This window comes from Ascaphus truei, chromosome 12 (genome assembly GCF_040206685.1).
Source record: "Ascaphus truei isolate aAscTru1 chromosome 12, aAscTru1.hap1, whole genome shotgun sequence".
NCBI classification, from domain to species: Eukaryota; Metazoa; Chordata; class Amphibia; order Anura; family Ascaphidae; genus Ascaphus; species Ascaphus truei.
This window is the reverse complement of record NC_134494.1, coordinates 27611490-27629493: the sequence shown is the minus strand read 5'-3', so window position 1 is coordinate 27629493 and position 18004 is coordinate 27611490. Positions and strand designations below refer to the sequence as shown.

The following is an 18004-nucleotide window of genomic DNA, read 5'->3' as shown; positions in this document are numbered from 1 at the left end:
AAATACCCAATATCTTCTGCCATATACATTACAAGAGCAAATACAAATATCACTTGTGAGCACATTCACGTGTCTCAGGCCCAGGCCATGGTTAGTGCTTGCTTGCTTAAGCGTGCTCTCACTTGCTGATGCTTGCCACTGAGCCCCTACAGCCGCAATTAAAGCGGCTTTAGTAGGGGCTCGCGCATGCTTTCCGTTGCTTGTTGAGGCGCGCTTGAACAGAGCCGACAGTGAAATTTTTAATTCACGCGCTGACTCCGCTCACGTGACGCCTCAGCATCCACTGAAAGGACGAGCAGGGAAATGTGAACGGGGTACTTATTGTCTGGCGCCATCGGAGTGAGTGAGTGAGTGTGTGTTGATGTGTGTGTGTGTTGATGTGAGGTGCGGTGATGTGCCCCCTTCTGCCCGATCCCTGTGGCTGTCAGCCTGCGGGACATGGAGGGGGCATGCGCCGCCGGGGGGGGGGGGGGGGGAGCGGTTGATGTGTCCCCCTTCTGCCCTGATCCTTGTGCCTGCCTCCCTGCCCGCGCGGGAGATGGAGGGGGGTTGCGCTGCCGCCGGGGGGGGGGGGTGGAACGGGTTGTGTCCCGGAGCAGTGGTGGCAGCAAGGTGGTGTGTGTGTGTGTGATTATATATATATATGTGTGTGTGTGTATGTATATATATGTGTGTGTGTGTATGTATATATATGTGTGTGTGTCTGTGTCTGTGTGTGTGTGTGCATGTATGTGTGTGTGTGTGTGTATATGTGTGTGTGTGCATGTGTGTGTATCTGTGTGTGCATGTCTGTGCATGTGTGTGCATGTGTGTGCATGTGTGTGTATGTGTGTGTGGTGTGTGTGTGTGCATGTGTCTGTGTGATGTGTGTGTGTGTGCATTTGTGTGTGTGTGTATGTGCGTGTGTATGTGCGTGTGTGATGTGTGTGTGTTTGTGTGTGTGTATCAGTGTGTATGTGTCTGTGTGGTGTGTGTGCGTGTGCGCGTGCGAATATATTTATCAAAGTTGCACAATGTTAATAAATAATTTATTCTCACATGTCTTTTTTTTTAATTTTTAAAATATTATATAATATACACACACACACACACACACACACACACACACACACACACACACACACACACACACACACACACACACACACACACACACACACACACACACACACACACACACACACACGTTCCCCAGTGACACACAAACACACAGACCACTTCAAAGTGACACACACACTGACGGCTACCAAGTGACACACACACAGTGATACCCGCCTCCCAAGCGTGCTTTCTGTCTCCTCTGCCAGGACAGCAAAAAGCTCCTGGTAGAGCGAGCGGCAGCAAGCAAGAGCGAGCAGCAGCACCTAAGCGCTTACTATGTCCGAGGCCTCAGACAAGTATGCAACCCTGCTTTCCATACAATGCTTCCACTGAAGCTAGGGATTCTGGGATATGACATGCAAATAAGCGCACAGTGTCTCCTTTTGCTTCTAATCCATTTATCTGTCTAGTAATTAAATGTATGCTACATGATTTCTAAAGTGAAGTTAATAAAATAAAGTGCCTTACTCCATTCTGTTCTGAAGAAAGCGCTACAAATATTTTAATGCAAAAGTATCCCCAAAATGTTTCATAAAAAAAAAAAATCATGATTGCATTAGTTACACATATATAAAAAGAATAGTCTCTTTTACAGAGTACATCATTAAAGGTACACAAACAGCTTGACAGCAATAAAATGCCCATTTCTCAAATATGCAACTACAGGATTTCTCAATGACCCAGCTACAGTATAGCCACTGATTAATTGTCAGGAGATTATTTATGTGCTCATAAATCTTTCTTTGTGGCCAATGGGATTTTCCTAATGAACTTTAATAATTGCAATTTGATTTATTCATTAGCAAACGGCAATAATAAAAACAACAAATAATTCAGAAATAAAACCCATAATGGTAGTTTTATTATGAAGCATACATATAACTGCAATATACAATAAACGTGCTGTACTTATAATCAGAAATCTAGATTGCTGCTTTAAATGAAAAATACAAAATAGAAAACCATTGTGCAATTCTTGCAATTCCAGTGTAAACCAAAAAAAAAGAAAATCAGAAAAAACGAGGGGTACAATGGTTTGTACACCAAAAGAAATTCACTTAAATGCACACTTACCAAAATTTAAAATCTAGCCTTTAATAATCAATCCTTAAAACATATATTACCAATATATAAATGTGAAAACATATAAAAATAGATTAAATAAATATCTAGTGCAACCAAAGTCTAGGTTCTGCTTATGACTTTGAGCTAACCACCCTTATGAAGGTTATTATTCATTAGGCTGATCAATGTGGTAGTGGGCTTTCTTGCTCACTCAGGCTGATAAGCATCCGTGCAGTCTTTTACTTTCCAGCATTGAGCACATATATTAAGACTGTTTGGTTGCACTAGATATTTATTTAATCTATTTTTATATGTTTTCACATTTATATATTGGTAATATATGTTTTAAGGATTGATTATTAAAGGCTAGATTTTAAATTTTGGTAAGTGTGCATTTAAGTGAATTTCTTTTGGTGTACAAACCATTGTACCCCTCGTTTTTTCTGATTCACTTCAGTTCACAGTTGCACCTACCTTTCATTATCAATTGTATTATTATTATTATTACACTAATACACATTTAGTATGGTTTAGTCGATCACTCCCTTACCCCCCGCCTTTTGTAAAAAAAAAGAAAAACAGGAAATATATTTCCAGAAATGTACTCTATTTTACGCACATCACTTCTACAGGCATAAAGAGGTAATTTCACCTTAGGACCAGAGTAAACAGTACCAATGGGCATGACATCTTTACGGTGTTAAATCGAAGTGATTGGCTTCATTTTTAAAATGTATATTTATGGTTTATAGTTTATTTTTTGTAAAACCAGTGTTTTACATTTTATTTAAATAAACCTTTTAATTAAATATTATATATATATATATATATATATATATATATATATATATATATATATATATATATATATATATATATATATAATGTGTCATGGATGTGGGAGTGAGTGCATCAATTTAAAATAGATCCATTGTGTAGTCATAGGCATGTGTACTGTGATATGCATGCAAGTGTGTACAGTATACTGTATACATTTCAAGATAGCATGTATATAAAAAAATACATCTGTTGCACATGCACACCAATAGTTTTCTACTAATTCCAGTAGTGATGTAGTGATAGGATTAATCACTGCACATAATTATATATACACACACACACACACACACACACACACACACACACACACACACACACACACACACACACACACACACACACACACACACACACACACACACACACACACACACACACACACACACACACACACACACACATGTATTCATTTTTTTCCCCAATGACGGGACTACAGTACATCGATACTTCAGATGCCCTTCCAGCAGAGATCGTGGTTAATTTGTGCATATAAAGCTCTGTCCACTCCCCCACCCCCCGACCTGCCCTTGACCTCCCCCACCCCGCTCCTGACCCCGCCAATGCTTGCAACGCCTTGCAGGGTCTGGGCTCTGTCTGACGTCACCGGCACCCCGGAGCCCCAGTGCGCGTGCAGTCAGTGTGAGCGCGAGACCTGCCTGGTGCTGCGCCCAGCTCCGCGGTGCATTTGCGCGCCTGAAAGCAGCAGGTAATGCACGCTCAGCACTTACTTAACTTAACCCGGCGAGCCCAGTGTTATTATCAAGCTGCATTTTATTCTGCAGTGCCTGGTTGCACCGCCCTGTAGCAAACAATGCTTCTGTGTCATCTTTGGGGTGTGCTACTTATAATAAGGGTAACATATTTAATTGCATTAACTATAATTGCAATGGACTGCATTTCATGCACTTCTGTGACACGGGAAGCTAATGGTCAGTGTGAGGGAGACAGGGCTACCAGTTAATAATGACCCCTTTGGTGGGCACCTATTAATAATGACCCCTTTGGTGGGCACCTATTAATAATGACCCCTTTGGTAGGTTGCTTTGCAAAGTGATCTAGCAACATTGGGGTTACATACAAGGCAAAGTGCTGCCAGTTGCAATAGTAGAGGGAAAAGGGGTGAATTTTATTATATAATGGTGTAGCTGTGTTTGTATGCCCAATGTAATAATGTATTATTTCTTTCTTCCCTGCAGTGAATAGGATTTGCAGGCAGAAGTTCTTGTTCCATAAACTTACTGTACAATAAGATTCCCAAATGTAATACTGGTGCACAATACATCACCAAATGTATATATAAAAAAAAAAAAACATAATTTCTCTAATTGGGATATTTTTCTTTGACAAATCTGATATATTTTTTTAACTGCTCTTTTGCCTTTGGTTTTGCAGCAGAGAGATAACTAGCTCCCCTCAGCTTTGGTGCATTAAATGCAAAAAGATAGAGGGTTATTTATCACAGTCTCCTGGATACAAAATTAGGCTAAAAAGAACAGCACTCAGTGTAACCCTTTTGGATGCAACTTATACATCATGGGGTGACACTCCATGACATCATATTTCTAGGGGCGATCAAGTTCTGCGCTCCTGTGACGCTGTCGAGCTGACTCCTCCCCTTCCGTTCCATCATCAGTGATGGAGCGATCACATGACTGCTTTGGAGAAGCTGTCATGTGATTGTGATTGCCGGAAGGGGGTGTGGCACTGGAGGCGGAGATCCGGTATCATCTTAGGCCAAGTTCAGGGTGGCTGCTACGGACACTTGCGTCCGTGCATGCCTCCCCCGCGTGCTCCTGCAGCCCGGTGATCTGTGCCCAGGCTGCAGGAGTTGGGTCGCGGCGTTTGGGGGCGGGGCGAATGTGTCACGGAGCTGGTTCGCTGAAGCAGCTCACGTGACGCAACTGCCGTCCCAAATATCATTTCTGGTTGTAGCGACAAAGTGTAGTAGCGTCAACGCTGCACTTTGCCGCCAGTGGAATTTTCAGTTTGAATACTCCCACCGAACAACACAAAATTGCGACGGACGTACGCGCGTAGCAGCCACCCTGTACTCGGCCTTAGGCGCACACGTAATAAATATGTTATATTAAATTTCAAGTAGGCAAGACATTTGTGCGCCAATAAAGGCATCAACATTTTCAAGATTTATTGTCGTAAAGGACAAATGCAGGGAGACGCAAACTATTTTAATGCAATTCGTATGTATGAACATGACACTTTTCAAAGTATACGAAAATGTGCGCCAAATATAAAAACGTATGCCACTTATGATTTTAGAAGACCTGGAGAACAGGAACATGGAAAGCACTGCTCCAATAGCAAAAAACGGGGATCAGACAGGAAATGTTGATGACAGGTAATTTATTCACAAAACGGAACCAATAGCAACATTGAGTTGCCAAAGGTAGTCCTCTGACATGTTTCACGCACAAGGGCGCTTGTTCAATCTTTGTGAATAAATTACCTGTCATCAACTTTTCCTGTCTGATCCCTGTCTTCACTGGACTGTGACCTAATTCGCTTATATTCCCCCCTCATCCCCTTTCAATGCTCAGTGTTTGCTGTATACCCTGTTTTTTTCTGGATCATTGCTGGACTGAATATATAGTACAGCAGAGGGAACACGGTCACCAGATCTACGTATATAAAATTGACTCACCTCTCACCCGTACCTATCCTTCATTACTTCCAAATCATTGAATATAAGGACAAAACATTGTGATCAGTGATCCTGGGATTCTGCTTCAGATTTGGGGTTTTTGGGATTTTTTAGTCTCTTGACTCTTCACTTATGATTTTAGGTGAGAAACTGATTATTTTTTTAATGCATTTTTTTATGCAATGCACTCTTTCAATTAGTTTCCAAGAAATCAATTGTTTATACATAATTTTCAATTGAAATTAGTTTTGCATCCAGGAGTCTATGGCCAAATTACTCCAGCAGTTATTTATCAAAGTCAAAGGCTGACACTGGTTAGTCCTAAAACCTGGTGTGGCTGTTGGTCCTGGGGAGGGGCGGGGTGAGGGGGGGGGTTGAGAACCATGTGTTATGAAATAGTACTGCTTAGTAAGCATGGCCTGTAGCTGATACATGTGCAACAGTATCCATTTTTATGTAATGTATCTTTCCTCTGCAGAAACTACTCCACACAACTTCATTTTAAACTTATGACCCCCTGGATGAAGTTAAAAAAAAGTGATTTGGCTATTCTACGAATTGTGAGTGTTACTTTGGGATAGTGTACTGTCTGTCCTTTTTCCCTCTCTGTTTGTCCCTTGATGAAGTTCCAATTTGACTCTGGTCCGCTCTGGGGGACAAAAGGGGACAGCTGCCCCTTCCCGGAATCTCAAACTCTTCTCCTAATCTTCATTATGTGGAGTTCATTAATCCGTTCAGTGTCCTTGTTACCTGGTGCATCACAGGGCCCGGGCACTCCAGGGGTGGAATGGGCCATTTGGCTGCGACCAAATCACCAACAGTGCTCTACCTCCATAACTACTGACCGCAGGTCACCTCGCCGCCAGCTCCTCATCCAAGCCGGGCACCTCTGCTGCAGCATATCCTCAGTGCCTCTCCCAGCCACAGGGTACCTCTGACGCACAGGACACTCAGCGACGCGGCCAACAGGCAGGACCAATTTTAAAATTTCCTGCGGCTCGTGGCCATCCTGCACGTCAGAACGGCAAAGGCGCCCTGCGGCAAGGAGAGGCGCTAAGGACATGCTGCGGGCGGAGTCACCCTGCGGCAGGGAGAGGCGCTAAGGACATGCTGCGGGCGGAGTCACCCTGCGTCAGGGAGTGGCGCTAAGGACATGCAGCGGGTGGAGGCGCCCTGTGGCAGGAAGAGGTGCTAAGGACATGCAGCGGGTGGAGGCGCCCTGCGGCAGGGAGAGGCGCTAAGGACATGCTGCGGGTGGAGGCGCTAAGGACATGCTGCGGAGGTGCCATTTGGCAGGGAGAGGTGCTGAGGACATGCTGCGGCGGAGGAGGTGCCCGGCTGGGAGAGGCGGTGATGGCGTGATGATCTGCGGCAACTAGCTCTGCGGTCAGTAGTTATGGCGGTGGAGCACCGGAGGCGATTTGGTCACAGCCCAGGGGCCCTTTAGTATTTTTTATTTAAATTATTTGACATTGGGTTTTGTTTGTTTTAATTGTTTGTGGTCACACAAACTCACGAAATAAAGACACACACACACACTCCCCCTCTCCCCACACTATCTCCCCCCCCCCACACACGTTCTCACTCCCCCTCCCCTCCACACACTCTTCCCCCAGCCCCCCCCCCCACACACACACTCCCCCTCTCCCCCACACACACTCTCTCTCCTCCCCCCACACACACTCTCCCCCACCCCCCCCACACACACACACACACACACACACACACACACACACACTTCCCCTCTCACACAGACACACACTCTCCCCCTCTCACACACACACTCTCTCTCTCACGCACACACTCACACTTTCCCCCTCTCTCTCTCTCACACACACACACACACACACACACACACACTCCCTCTCTCTCTCACACACATACACACTCCTCCTCTCCTCCACACACACAGACACACACTCTCTCCCCCTCCCCATACAGACACAGACACTCGCTCCCCCACACAAACACACACACTCTCTTTCCCCCCCACACATCCTCTCTCCCCCCAACACACACACAATCTCCCCCCCACAACACACACACAATCTCCCCCCCACAACACACACACTTTCTCTCCCCACCCACACACACTCTCATTCCCCGTCCCCCCACACACACACTCCCCCTCTCTCTCCCCCACCACACACACACTTTCTCTCCCCCCCACACACACTCTCTCACTGCCCCTCCCCCCACACACACACTCCCCCTCTCTCTCCCCCTCCACACACACTTTCTCTCCCCCTCTGACACACACACTCTCTCACTCCCCCCCACGCACACACACACTCTCCCCCCACACACACCCTCACTCACACACACTCTCCCCCTCTCTCACACACACACTCCCCCTCTCACACACACTCTCCCCCTCTCACACACAGACACACACTCTCCCCCTCTCACACACAGACACACTCTCCCCCTCACACACACAGACACACACTCTCCCCCTCTCACACAGACACACACTCTCCCCCTCTCACATAGACACACCCTCTCCCCCTCTCACACAGACACACACACTCTCCCCCTCTCAGACACAGACACTCTTTCCCCCCCTCCCTCCACCACACAGACACTCTTTCCCCCACAGAGACACACAAACACTTTCTCTCTCACTCCCCCCCCGCCCACACACACACTCTCTCTCCCCTCCCCCACACAGACACACTCTCCCCCTCTCACACACAGACACTCTTTCCCCCCTCCCTCCACCACACAGACACTCTTTCCCCCACAGAGACACACAAACACTTTCTCTCTCACTCCCCCCCCCCGCCCACACACACACTCTCTCTCCCCTCCCCCACACAGACACACACACTCTCTCTCCCCCCAAACACACTCTCTCTCCCCTCCCCCACACAGATTATTATTTCTACATGCTCTCATACTTAACTTCTACTCCTTCTGGTGCCAGCACCTTTAACCTCATACCCATCCCTTGCCACCCTCTCTCCCTTTCTCCTGTGCCCTTTGGCATGCTCGCTCCCTCTCTAACAAGTTCCTCTCTGCATAACTTCTTTCTCTCTCACTCTCTGCTCCTATTTGCTATAACTGAGACCTGGCTCACTCAGTCTGACTCTGCTCTGGAAGCTGCCCTCTCTTATGGTGGCCTTTCTTTCTCCCACATTCCACGCCCTGATGGCAGGGGTGGAGGTGTGGGGCTCCTCCTCTGTCTGTCGTTACCGTATCCTTCCTTTTCCTCCCTCTTTGCTTTTCCCTCCTTTTGAGGCTCACAATGTCCAGATCTTCTCTGCTCTCCTGTCCATGTGGCGGTCATCTATCACCCACCTACCTCTACTCATCCCCCTTCTGCCTTTCTCTCTCACGTTGAATCCTGGCTCTCTTTCTTTCTCTCCTCAGACTCCCTGTTCGTCCCCTTGGGGACTTCAACTGCCACATTGATGACCACTCTCTCCCTTGGGCTTCCCACTTTCTCTCTCTAACCTCTTCATTTGGCCTTCAACAGTGAACTGCAGCCAGCACCCACAAGGATGGCCACTACCTAGACCTGGTTTTCACAAAAAAACTTTTCTCCGATTTCTCCATTTCCACTTTTCCTCTCTCTGACCATCACCTCATCTCATTCTCTCTCTCTCGCTTCTCCACCTCCATCTACCCCTCGGTTCTGCAGAAACCTGCGCTCTATTAACCTACCAGCCTTTGAGTCCACTTTACGCTCCTCCCTGTCATCTCTCAGTTCTGCTCCAGACCTTGACAACCTGGTCAGGAACTACAACTCTGCCCTGTCTTCCTCCCTTGATCTACATGCCCTGCTTTCTCTCTGCCGTTCTCACCCTTGTAACCCCAGACCCTGGCTAAATTCCCACACTCGCATGCTGCGTTCCTGCACACGTTCCTCTGAACGACTCGCAGACTTCCTTCACTACAAATGTATTCTATCCTGGTTCAACTTTGCCCTCTCAAGCTATGCAAACCTACTTTTCTCCACTAATCAATATGCACAAGTCTAACCCACGCCGACTCTTCTCTGTCTTTGACTTCCTACTCAGACCACCCTCAGCTGCCTCTTCTTCATCCATCTCACCTCAGGACTTTGCTGACTATTTTAAGGAAAAGGTGGAATCCATACATCAGAACAACCTCTCTGTTTCCGCCTCCCATCCATCACCGCTTCCTAACTCTCCTCCTGCCATCCTTGACTCTTTTTCCGCTGTCACAGAGGAGGATGTGTCACTGTTGATCTCTTCTCCCTCTTCCACTTGCCCTCTTGACCCCATTCCCTCCCATCTCCTAAAACCTCTTGCTCCTACTATAATCCCTTCACTCACACATATTTTTAACTCCTCCCTATACTCGGGTATCTTTCCCTCCTCCTTCAAACATGCAACAGTCATACCATTACTAAAAAACAGCAAGCTTGACCCTACCTGTCTTTCTAACTATCAACATGTCTCCCTCCTGCCTTTTGCCTCTAAAATCCTTGAACATCTTGTATGCTCTCGCCGGCTCCATTTTCTCACCACCTATTCTCTCCTAGACCCTCTACAACCTGGCTTCCACACTGCTCACTCCACTGAAACAGCCCTCATTAAAATAACTAATGACCTCCATGCTGCCAAAGACAGAGGTCATTACACTCTGCTCATATTACTTGATCTCTCTGCAGCATTTGATACCGTGGATCACCCTCTCCTCCTTCACATTCTCCATACTCTTGGTATTCATAACAAAGTTCTATCCTGGATCTCCTCTTACCTCTCCCATCGTACTTTCAGTGTCTCTTCTGCTAACACCTCCTCCTCCTCTATCGGTCTCTCTGTGGGGGTACCCCAGGGCTCTGTCCTGGGACCTCTCTTCTTTTCTCTGTACACTCTCTAGGTGACCTAATCACATCTCTTGAGTTCCAATATGACCTCTATGCTGACGAAGGGAAAGAAACAAGCGCATAAAAACTGTGAATTAAAAAGGATACGCTATAGTCCAGAAATGTGGGTTTCTTTGATGGGTGCCGCACCGGATAATAAATGAGTTCGTTCAAGGCCACTTGAGTCGTTGAGGAAAAAGGGTTCCAAATGGGCACAATCTCATCAGAGTATATAAAAAAGGGAAAAGACACACAATAGTGTAATATTGTATAGTACAATTTGAGCAAAGAAGGTATTGCACTCACATTTTTTGCAGTCAAGCGGGCATTTCGGTTACTAAGTTTAACCACACTGATGTTGCAGGTTCTCCGTGAACACGATACCTCCGGCATTGCACACCGTCTCCAACGATAGGGCTCGCAGTGTTGTACAGGGTCACCGGTAACAGGATACTCTCAATGGAACAGATGAAAACCAAAAATAGTGTAATACTGTATAAGTGGGAATTAATAGAGTGGTAGAGCAGAATGTGCACTCACACAGGGGCAGGGGGGGCAAAGGGCAGGGGGAGTCAGGGACGCGTTAAATAACCCATTCCCCTGCGTTTCCTCACCTTGCACACGGCCGCGCTCCTGTTCCTACGGGTACCGGCCGCGCTCCTCCTCCACCTCGGGCTCCTCAGCGGAGAGGCTGAGACGCTCCGGTGAGGAGGTGCTGTGCCTCTCGCGGAGGAGAGGCGGAGACAGCCGGAGGAGAGGCCTCTGGGACGGGGAGCGCCGGGTGAGGGGAGAGCCGCTCAGTGCTCTGTGTGTGTGTGGGTGGGGGAGGGAGCGCCGGGGGGGGGGGAGAGCCGCTCAGTGCTCTGTGTGTGTGGGTGGGGGGGAGGGGGGGGTGAGCCGCTCAGTGCTCTGTGTGTGTGGGGGGGGGGGGGGGGAGAGCCGCTCAGTGCTCTGTGTGTGTGGGTGGGGGGGGTGAGCCGGGGGGGGGGGGTGAGCGCCCGGGGGGGAGAGAGCCGCTCAGTGCTCTGTGTGTGTGGGTGGGGGGGGGGGTGAGTGCCGGGTGAGGGGAGAGCCGCTCAGTGCTCTGTGGGTGGTGGGGGTGAGAGTCCCCTAGGGACACAGGAGATGCATACAGTGCTCTCACAAATATATAATAAAGATGTATATGTTACTGCAATAGATGCCCCGTCCCACTGACACGCCCCCCACCCGTCCCACTGACACGCGCGCACCCCCCCCCCCGCGCGCGCTCGCAAATTTCCTATAGCAGGACAAGATTGGTCTCCTGTTTACATGCAGGTGACGTCACTGCTCATGAGCATCAGCCCACCCACTCCGCTCTTCCCTTCACCCTGGGCGAGGCCTAAAGCTTGGCCCCTTGCAGATGCACTTACCAGAATGTCCTCCTACTGTCTCTGTACGTTCTTCCAACCTACCAATTAGATTGTAAGCTCCTCGGGGCAGGGACTCCTCTTCCTTAATGTTACTTTTATGTCTGATGCACTTACTCCCATGTTATGTTATTTGTATTACTTGTTATTAATATGATTGTCACGTGTATTACTACTGTGAAGCACTATGTACATTAACGGCGCTATATAAATAAAGACATACATACGTACAATATTTAGTAACTGGTTGAACGTATTACTACAATTAGATTTCAAAGAGTAAACAAAATGCATTGTGTTCATTCGCATGACTGAAAATAACACTTCATACCATGAAATTACTTAAGATCTATAAAAAAAAAAAACCCTCTTTGTTTTAATTTTTTAGTGTGGTGTTTTATTTTTCAACTTCAATGGCTCCAAAGAAAACGGAACAGAAAAAAAATCTGCGTCATGTCTCCTCATCTACATCTTTGGGGGAACCTGAAGCTTTGCAAATACGAAAGGTATTTATTTTATCATTTGTACGTGTTCACAGAATTCACTTTAGTGTGGAACCTAATGCAAGATATTTATAGTTTTCTATGTTTTCAAACTTGACTCATTGGTTCTCATTTAGGGTTTATTCATTAAAGTCAATAAGAGTTCCCATGCGATAGTGCCCCAATTGGCAATGTCACAGTTTAATAAATAACCCCCACTGTGCTTGTTTGTGCTCTACTGATTATTTCTGTGTCAGAAAGGCAATGGATAATTGCAGTAAAATATGTAGCCCAGCACTGTGGCAGTACAACATATTTACCCAGGTTGGTTATAGCAGCCTCCCACCTGCAAGGCTAGTGCAAAATCACAGCACCGGTGAGCCTTTTTTGTTCAATTACTGAGATAAGTATCGAGATGAAACAATTTTTTCAATGACGGGATGCACAAACTTTCTCATCATCGTGTGCCAAACGTAGGAAGCTTGTTATCTCCGTCTCTAAAATGTTCCATTTGACACTGATCTCAGAAGCACAGAGGGCTCAGGTCGATTTTAATTAGATAAGAAAAATTAGGGCCAAAATTTCCAAAGAAGGAAAAAACCTGTATCTGTGGCCAACATAATAGGTATTAAAAAGAGTGAAAAAACAGGGTTTCCCCCCCAAAAAATATAAGTGTAGAGAGCTCTACTTACAACAGTCTTGTAGATCAATTTTCATTTCTTTTGGAACAGTGGAGAATACGCTGTTCCACTATATTTGGAAATTGAGCTAATAGACCGTTGTGAGTAGAGCGCTACACTTATATATTTTTTTGGGGGGGGATCCTGTTTATTCACTGTTTCTGTTTCATTTAATTGACACAAAAAGGAAAAGTAATATTCTTTCACAGGTCCCATTGCACTATTGCATTGGGCAGTTTCTTCTTTAACTGCTCCTAACTCCACTCGCTAGATCAGCGGTGCACAAACTGGGGTGCGCGCAAGATTGTTCAGGGGGGCGGGGGGAGAGGGGCGGTTGCACAGGGATTGCAGGAGGCCTCTGCAACTTAACTTACCTTCTCTTCGGTGACGCGTCAAATGACGCCGCAGAGTCATGTGACCCCGCAGCGTCATTTGACGCTGCAGAGGAGGTAAGGGAGGGGGGGGGGGGCGCACGCTGGAAAGATTGCGTATAACTGCGCTAGATGACTCCCGGATGCAAACAGAGCACCTTATTACATTGACACAGAGGGACGTTGCATGACATGTAATCTCTAACCATCAACTAAACATAATATTTGAATATGTATGGCTATTTGTGAGCTATGCTGCTTTATCCCATAGTGTTTGTGTGACCCTTGATATGAATCCTCTAAAGAGGGGTGGCCAACACCAGCCCTCAAGGGCCACCAACAGGTCAGGTTTTCAGGATATCTCTGCTTCAGCACTGATTGAGCCACCTGTGCTGAAGCAAGCATATCCTTACAACGTGACCTCCTGGTGGCCCTTGAGGACTGGAGTTGGCCACTCCTGCTCTAAAGTCTATTCATTTACAGCTAACCTATTTAATAATAGCATTTTCTTGTATAGCGCTGCTAGTTTTACGTAGCGCTTTAGAGAGACAGTTTGCAAGCACAGGTCCCTGGCCCGTGGAGCTTACAATCAATGTTTTTTGGTGCCTGAGGCACAGGGAGATAAAGTGACTTGCCCAAGGTCACAAGGAGCTGACACCAGGAATTGAACCAGTTTCCCCTGCTTCAAACTCTCAGTGCCAGTCGGTGTCTTTACTCACTGAGCCACTCTTTCCCCCGCTTCTAAGACGCACCTTTTCCCCAATTTTTCACGTGTGAAATCGGGGTGCGTCTTAGAATCGAAGTTTAAAAAAAAAAAAGGACAAAAAGTGTTATTTGTCCCCCTGCTTCTCACCAGGTTTACCGGCGGTAGCAGGAGAGGTCCATGTTAGTGGAGGAATGCAGTTAAAACAGCGGGCGTGTGGTAGTGGCTGCGGTAGGAGAAGACCATCAGACCTCAGACCGGAGCAGGAGAAGAGCGACATAGGAGAATGGCTGGGGAGGAGCACGCTGTAACACCGAAAGTCAGATGCCGGTTCTTGTGTCTGGCTTCCGGTGTTACAGCGTGCTCCTCCCCAGCCGTTCTCCTATGCCGCTCTTCTCCTGCTCCGGTCTGAGGGTCTTCTCCTGCCACCGGCGCACGCCCTCTGTCTTAACTGCATTCCTCCACTTACATGGACCTCTCCTGCCGCCAACTTCATTCATCCGCTGACTGACCTCTCCTGTTGCCGCCAGTAAACCTGGTAAGTAAGGAGGGGGTAAAAAAAATTAAGTGCTAAATCGATGATGCGTCTGACAATCGAGGAAATACGGTATTTTCTTTTAATAGATGAAATCTGAAGTGCATTAATAGTTAACTAGCAGAAAGTACTTGTTCTATAAACCAAAATGTACACCATATTACTTATTTTAGTTTACTAATGCCATGTGACTGAATTAAAACAAATGCCATTTCCAAGAATATGACAACATATTGTTATATGATGTAATGCTTTCCCCCCCCCCCCCCTGTTTTTATTTTTAAAGCTCATTGAAGATGAACTAGAGGGGGATGATCTAGAGCTATTATGCCAACTGGAAAACCATCTTCATTGTATTAAAAATAGGTATGACAAAAAAGGCCAAAGAAAAGAGAAATCAAAAAAGAATAGAAAAAAAGGGAAAACATTAGACATGGAAATTGAGACTTTATCTGAGCTTTGCAAAGGAAGAGAAAATACCATCCCCTTAAAAGATTCCAACCAAAGCATTGTCTTCAAAAAGAAAACCAAAGACAGGAAGAAGAAGCACTGTGATTTTATGCAAAGTTGTCCACCGAAGAAAAAATGCAAAACAAATGATCCGTGCAAAAGCACCGACACGTTACCGATCAAAAGAAAGAAGGGCCACAAGAAAAAGCATAGTGCACAATATAAAATTCTACATTTGGCTACGGATAACTTTCCTGGAGTATATCACAGCCTGACTCATAGTCAGTCTGCCCAGGGAAAGAAATCCCTCAGAAATCTGGAAGGTTTAAATGGGTGTGTTCGTTCTCAGAAAGAGGCATTAATGAAGGGAGAGAGAAAATATAATGTAGATACAACGGAAAACCCAGAGCCTAAAAAACCCTGCAAGAATGTTACCCGTGAGACCACTTTATACTGTAGCGAGAAGCAATCTTTTACCAGTGTGCAACCTGTAGAATCCATTGCTGAAGAAATTGGTGATGGTAGCTCATCTATAAAGACTAATGCCACGAATAATGGCACCCAGTCTTGCTTACCATTTAACAAAGCAGCGTCCAGTCCTTTGGAGCATAAGGTCAGTGTTGTTAGCCCTAATGAAAATAGCCCAAAACAGGACGATGCGTGCAGTAATTCGGATCACAGTCAGGACCTGTTCATCACCCAAAAGTCATTTTTGCCTGTACAGGTGTCTAGCAGTAACAGCTCTGGGTCTCCGCCTCTAGGCCAGGAGCAAGTTGCAGGCACCCTAGAAAGCATTAAAAATTATAGCCTCACTGATGTGGTACAGTTGTTTTCACAAGTCTCTACTTTTTCACGACAGGGTGCTAATCAGTCTAATATTTCTCAGTGTCACTTGACATCAGTTGTTAAAAATTCAGTCATTTTAATGGAGACCGCAACTCAGACAGACGACCTTTTCAGCTATCTAGCAATAATGTCCTTTTTGAATAAAACCAAAGTATTTGAGAGTTGTTCCGAGCAACCACTGGACCTTAGTTTGCCAACCCGAATTAGAGCTGGCTGTGCCGATGAAAAGTTGGACAGTGACGATCTTATATTACTAGAAGATCAGCCTGGAACCACCAACGCCCCACCGACGTCGGAGGACAGAGGAAAACTCAGTCTAAGTCAACTGCGCAGGTATGCGGAAGGCAGATACGTGCAGGCACTGCTCAATTCATCATACTTTTTCAAAGGAAAGGGGGAGCCCAGTGATAAAGTTCACATGACACCCTTATTGAAGCAAAAACCAGAAACCAAGAAACGCGTTAGGAAGTCTGTTCCTGGGCTTCGAGAAAAAAAGGAGCGTCTCTGTTAGAGTGGGAGGATCAGAATAAGTGTCTTATGTTTGGCTCCATTAAAGCAGCCGGGCTCTCTCTCTCCCCACCCCCACCCCCACCTTTTTTCCCCCCCTACCTGTTTAGGAAGCATAGAGTCTTTGTAGTTGAACAGTATTCCTCTGCTTCCTGAGATACATACTGGAGAAAGTGCCGCCAGTTTATCATGGAGGCTTTATCATGGAGTTTAAATAGGAGGCCGACACAGATGACATTGCAGCTTCCCATTGGCACCCGCTTGATGCGGGAGGGTTAAAACCTGGAGGGGACTGAACTGGCGGCAACTTCCCCGGTAAGCATCACAGGAAGCCAGCAGTCCCCACAGCTGAAATGAATGTGGTTCATCTCCGGAGACTATATATATATATATATATACACACACACATATACACATATATACATACATATACACATATGCATAAGAGAGTAGGGGGGAACTACTCCTTTAAATAATGTTATTATTTCAACATTTTGCTTACAAGATCACCTGTTGTGGTCAGGTTACATTAGTGTTTCATCTTTTACTTAAAAATGTAGGCAGTCCTAGGGTTGTAAATCATATGTTAATGATATATAAAAAAATGAAACATTATTAAATGTGTGAGCTGTTTCATTAGCAAAATCCATGTTAAACTGTTCCCTTGTTTGAAAATACAGTTCAATAAATTGTTTAATTCACAGCCAATGATCGAAACGATGGTTCTGTACTAAATTAATCTTAAGCTGCAAATAAACAGATACATTGTACCAAATTGTTTGTGTTTTTTCACTGAGATAATGCTTACAAAGTCAATGTATCTACTGTAATAAATATTACACAAATACAGTAGTAATTTTGTAGTACAAACAGCTTTATTAACAGCCATTGATAATGCTCTTCACAGTTAGACACTTTACTCTATTCACTGCTCTGATATACTTAGTATTTGTACTATTTGCTTCGTCCCAAAATGACATCATTTTACTAGTCTAGGGAGGTACTGTGGCTTGTTTCTCTTTGGGGTTAGCTGAATCGTCCGTCTTCTGTATGAGGTCCGTATTGTCCTATTAGTAGTGAGCTGTAACGCCTGTATGCCCGCAGACCTGGCCAGTCCCCAGTACTGAGGTGGGTAAGGGTATAACACGCACCCACAGCAGTGAGGGCGTGCCCGTAGTGTGGCGTAGCGTTGCCGGGCCTGGAGAGTAAGGGTTAACGTAATACTTGCTGAGTCCGGGGTGCCAGAGGTCAGAGGGTAATGTCCAAGTGCCAGAGTTCAGGGGTTGGAGATAGCAGCGTAGTGATGTCCGAAAGCCAGGGTTCAAGGGCAGGAGAGAGCAGTGTAGTCAGGGTCCAAAGCAGAGTTCAAGTTCAAGCCAAAGGAATCCAAACAAGGGCAGGGACAGGAACCAGGGCTGAAACAAACAAGGGAGCTAGGCATAGACACTGCACACACAGGAGCTACAGGAAAGCTATGCAGAGCAAGGACTGAGAGGACAGAGTGGGGTTATATGGGAAGGAAGGCCAATAGGGATGC

At 46.1% G+C, this 18004-nt stretch overlaps 1 protein-coding gene across 2 annotated transcripts in view; it reads left to right on the top strand.

Annotated features, from left to right (window-relative positions):
* The window catches only part of LOC142464057 (uncharacterized), a 28995-nt gene extending 11753 nt beyond the window's left edge, over nt 1-17242 (top strand). For both annotated transcript variants that reach the window (XM_075567115.1, XM_075567116.1), the window contains exons 2-4: nt 6144-6225; nt 12282-12399; nt 14951-17242. In XM_075567115.1, coding sequence (XP_075423230.1) covers nt 12307-12399; nt 14951-16471 — 1614 coding nt within the window. In that variant the 5' untranslated portion in view covers nt 6144-6225; nt 12282-12306 and the 3' untranslated portion in view covers nt 16472-17242. The remainder of the gene's footprint in view (nt 1-6143; nt 6226-12281; nt 12400-14950) is intronic.
* The last annotated feature ends 762 nt before the right edge of the window (nt 17243-18004 follow it).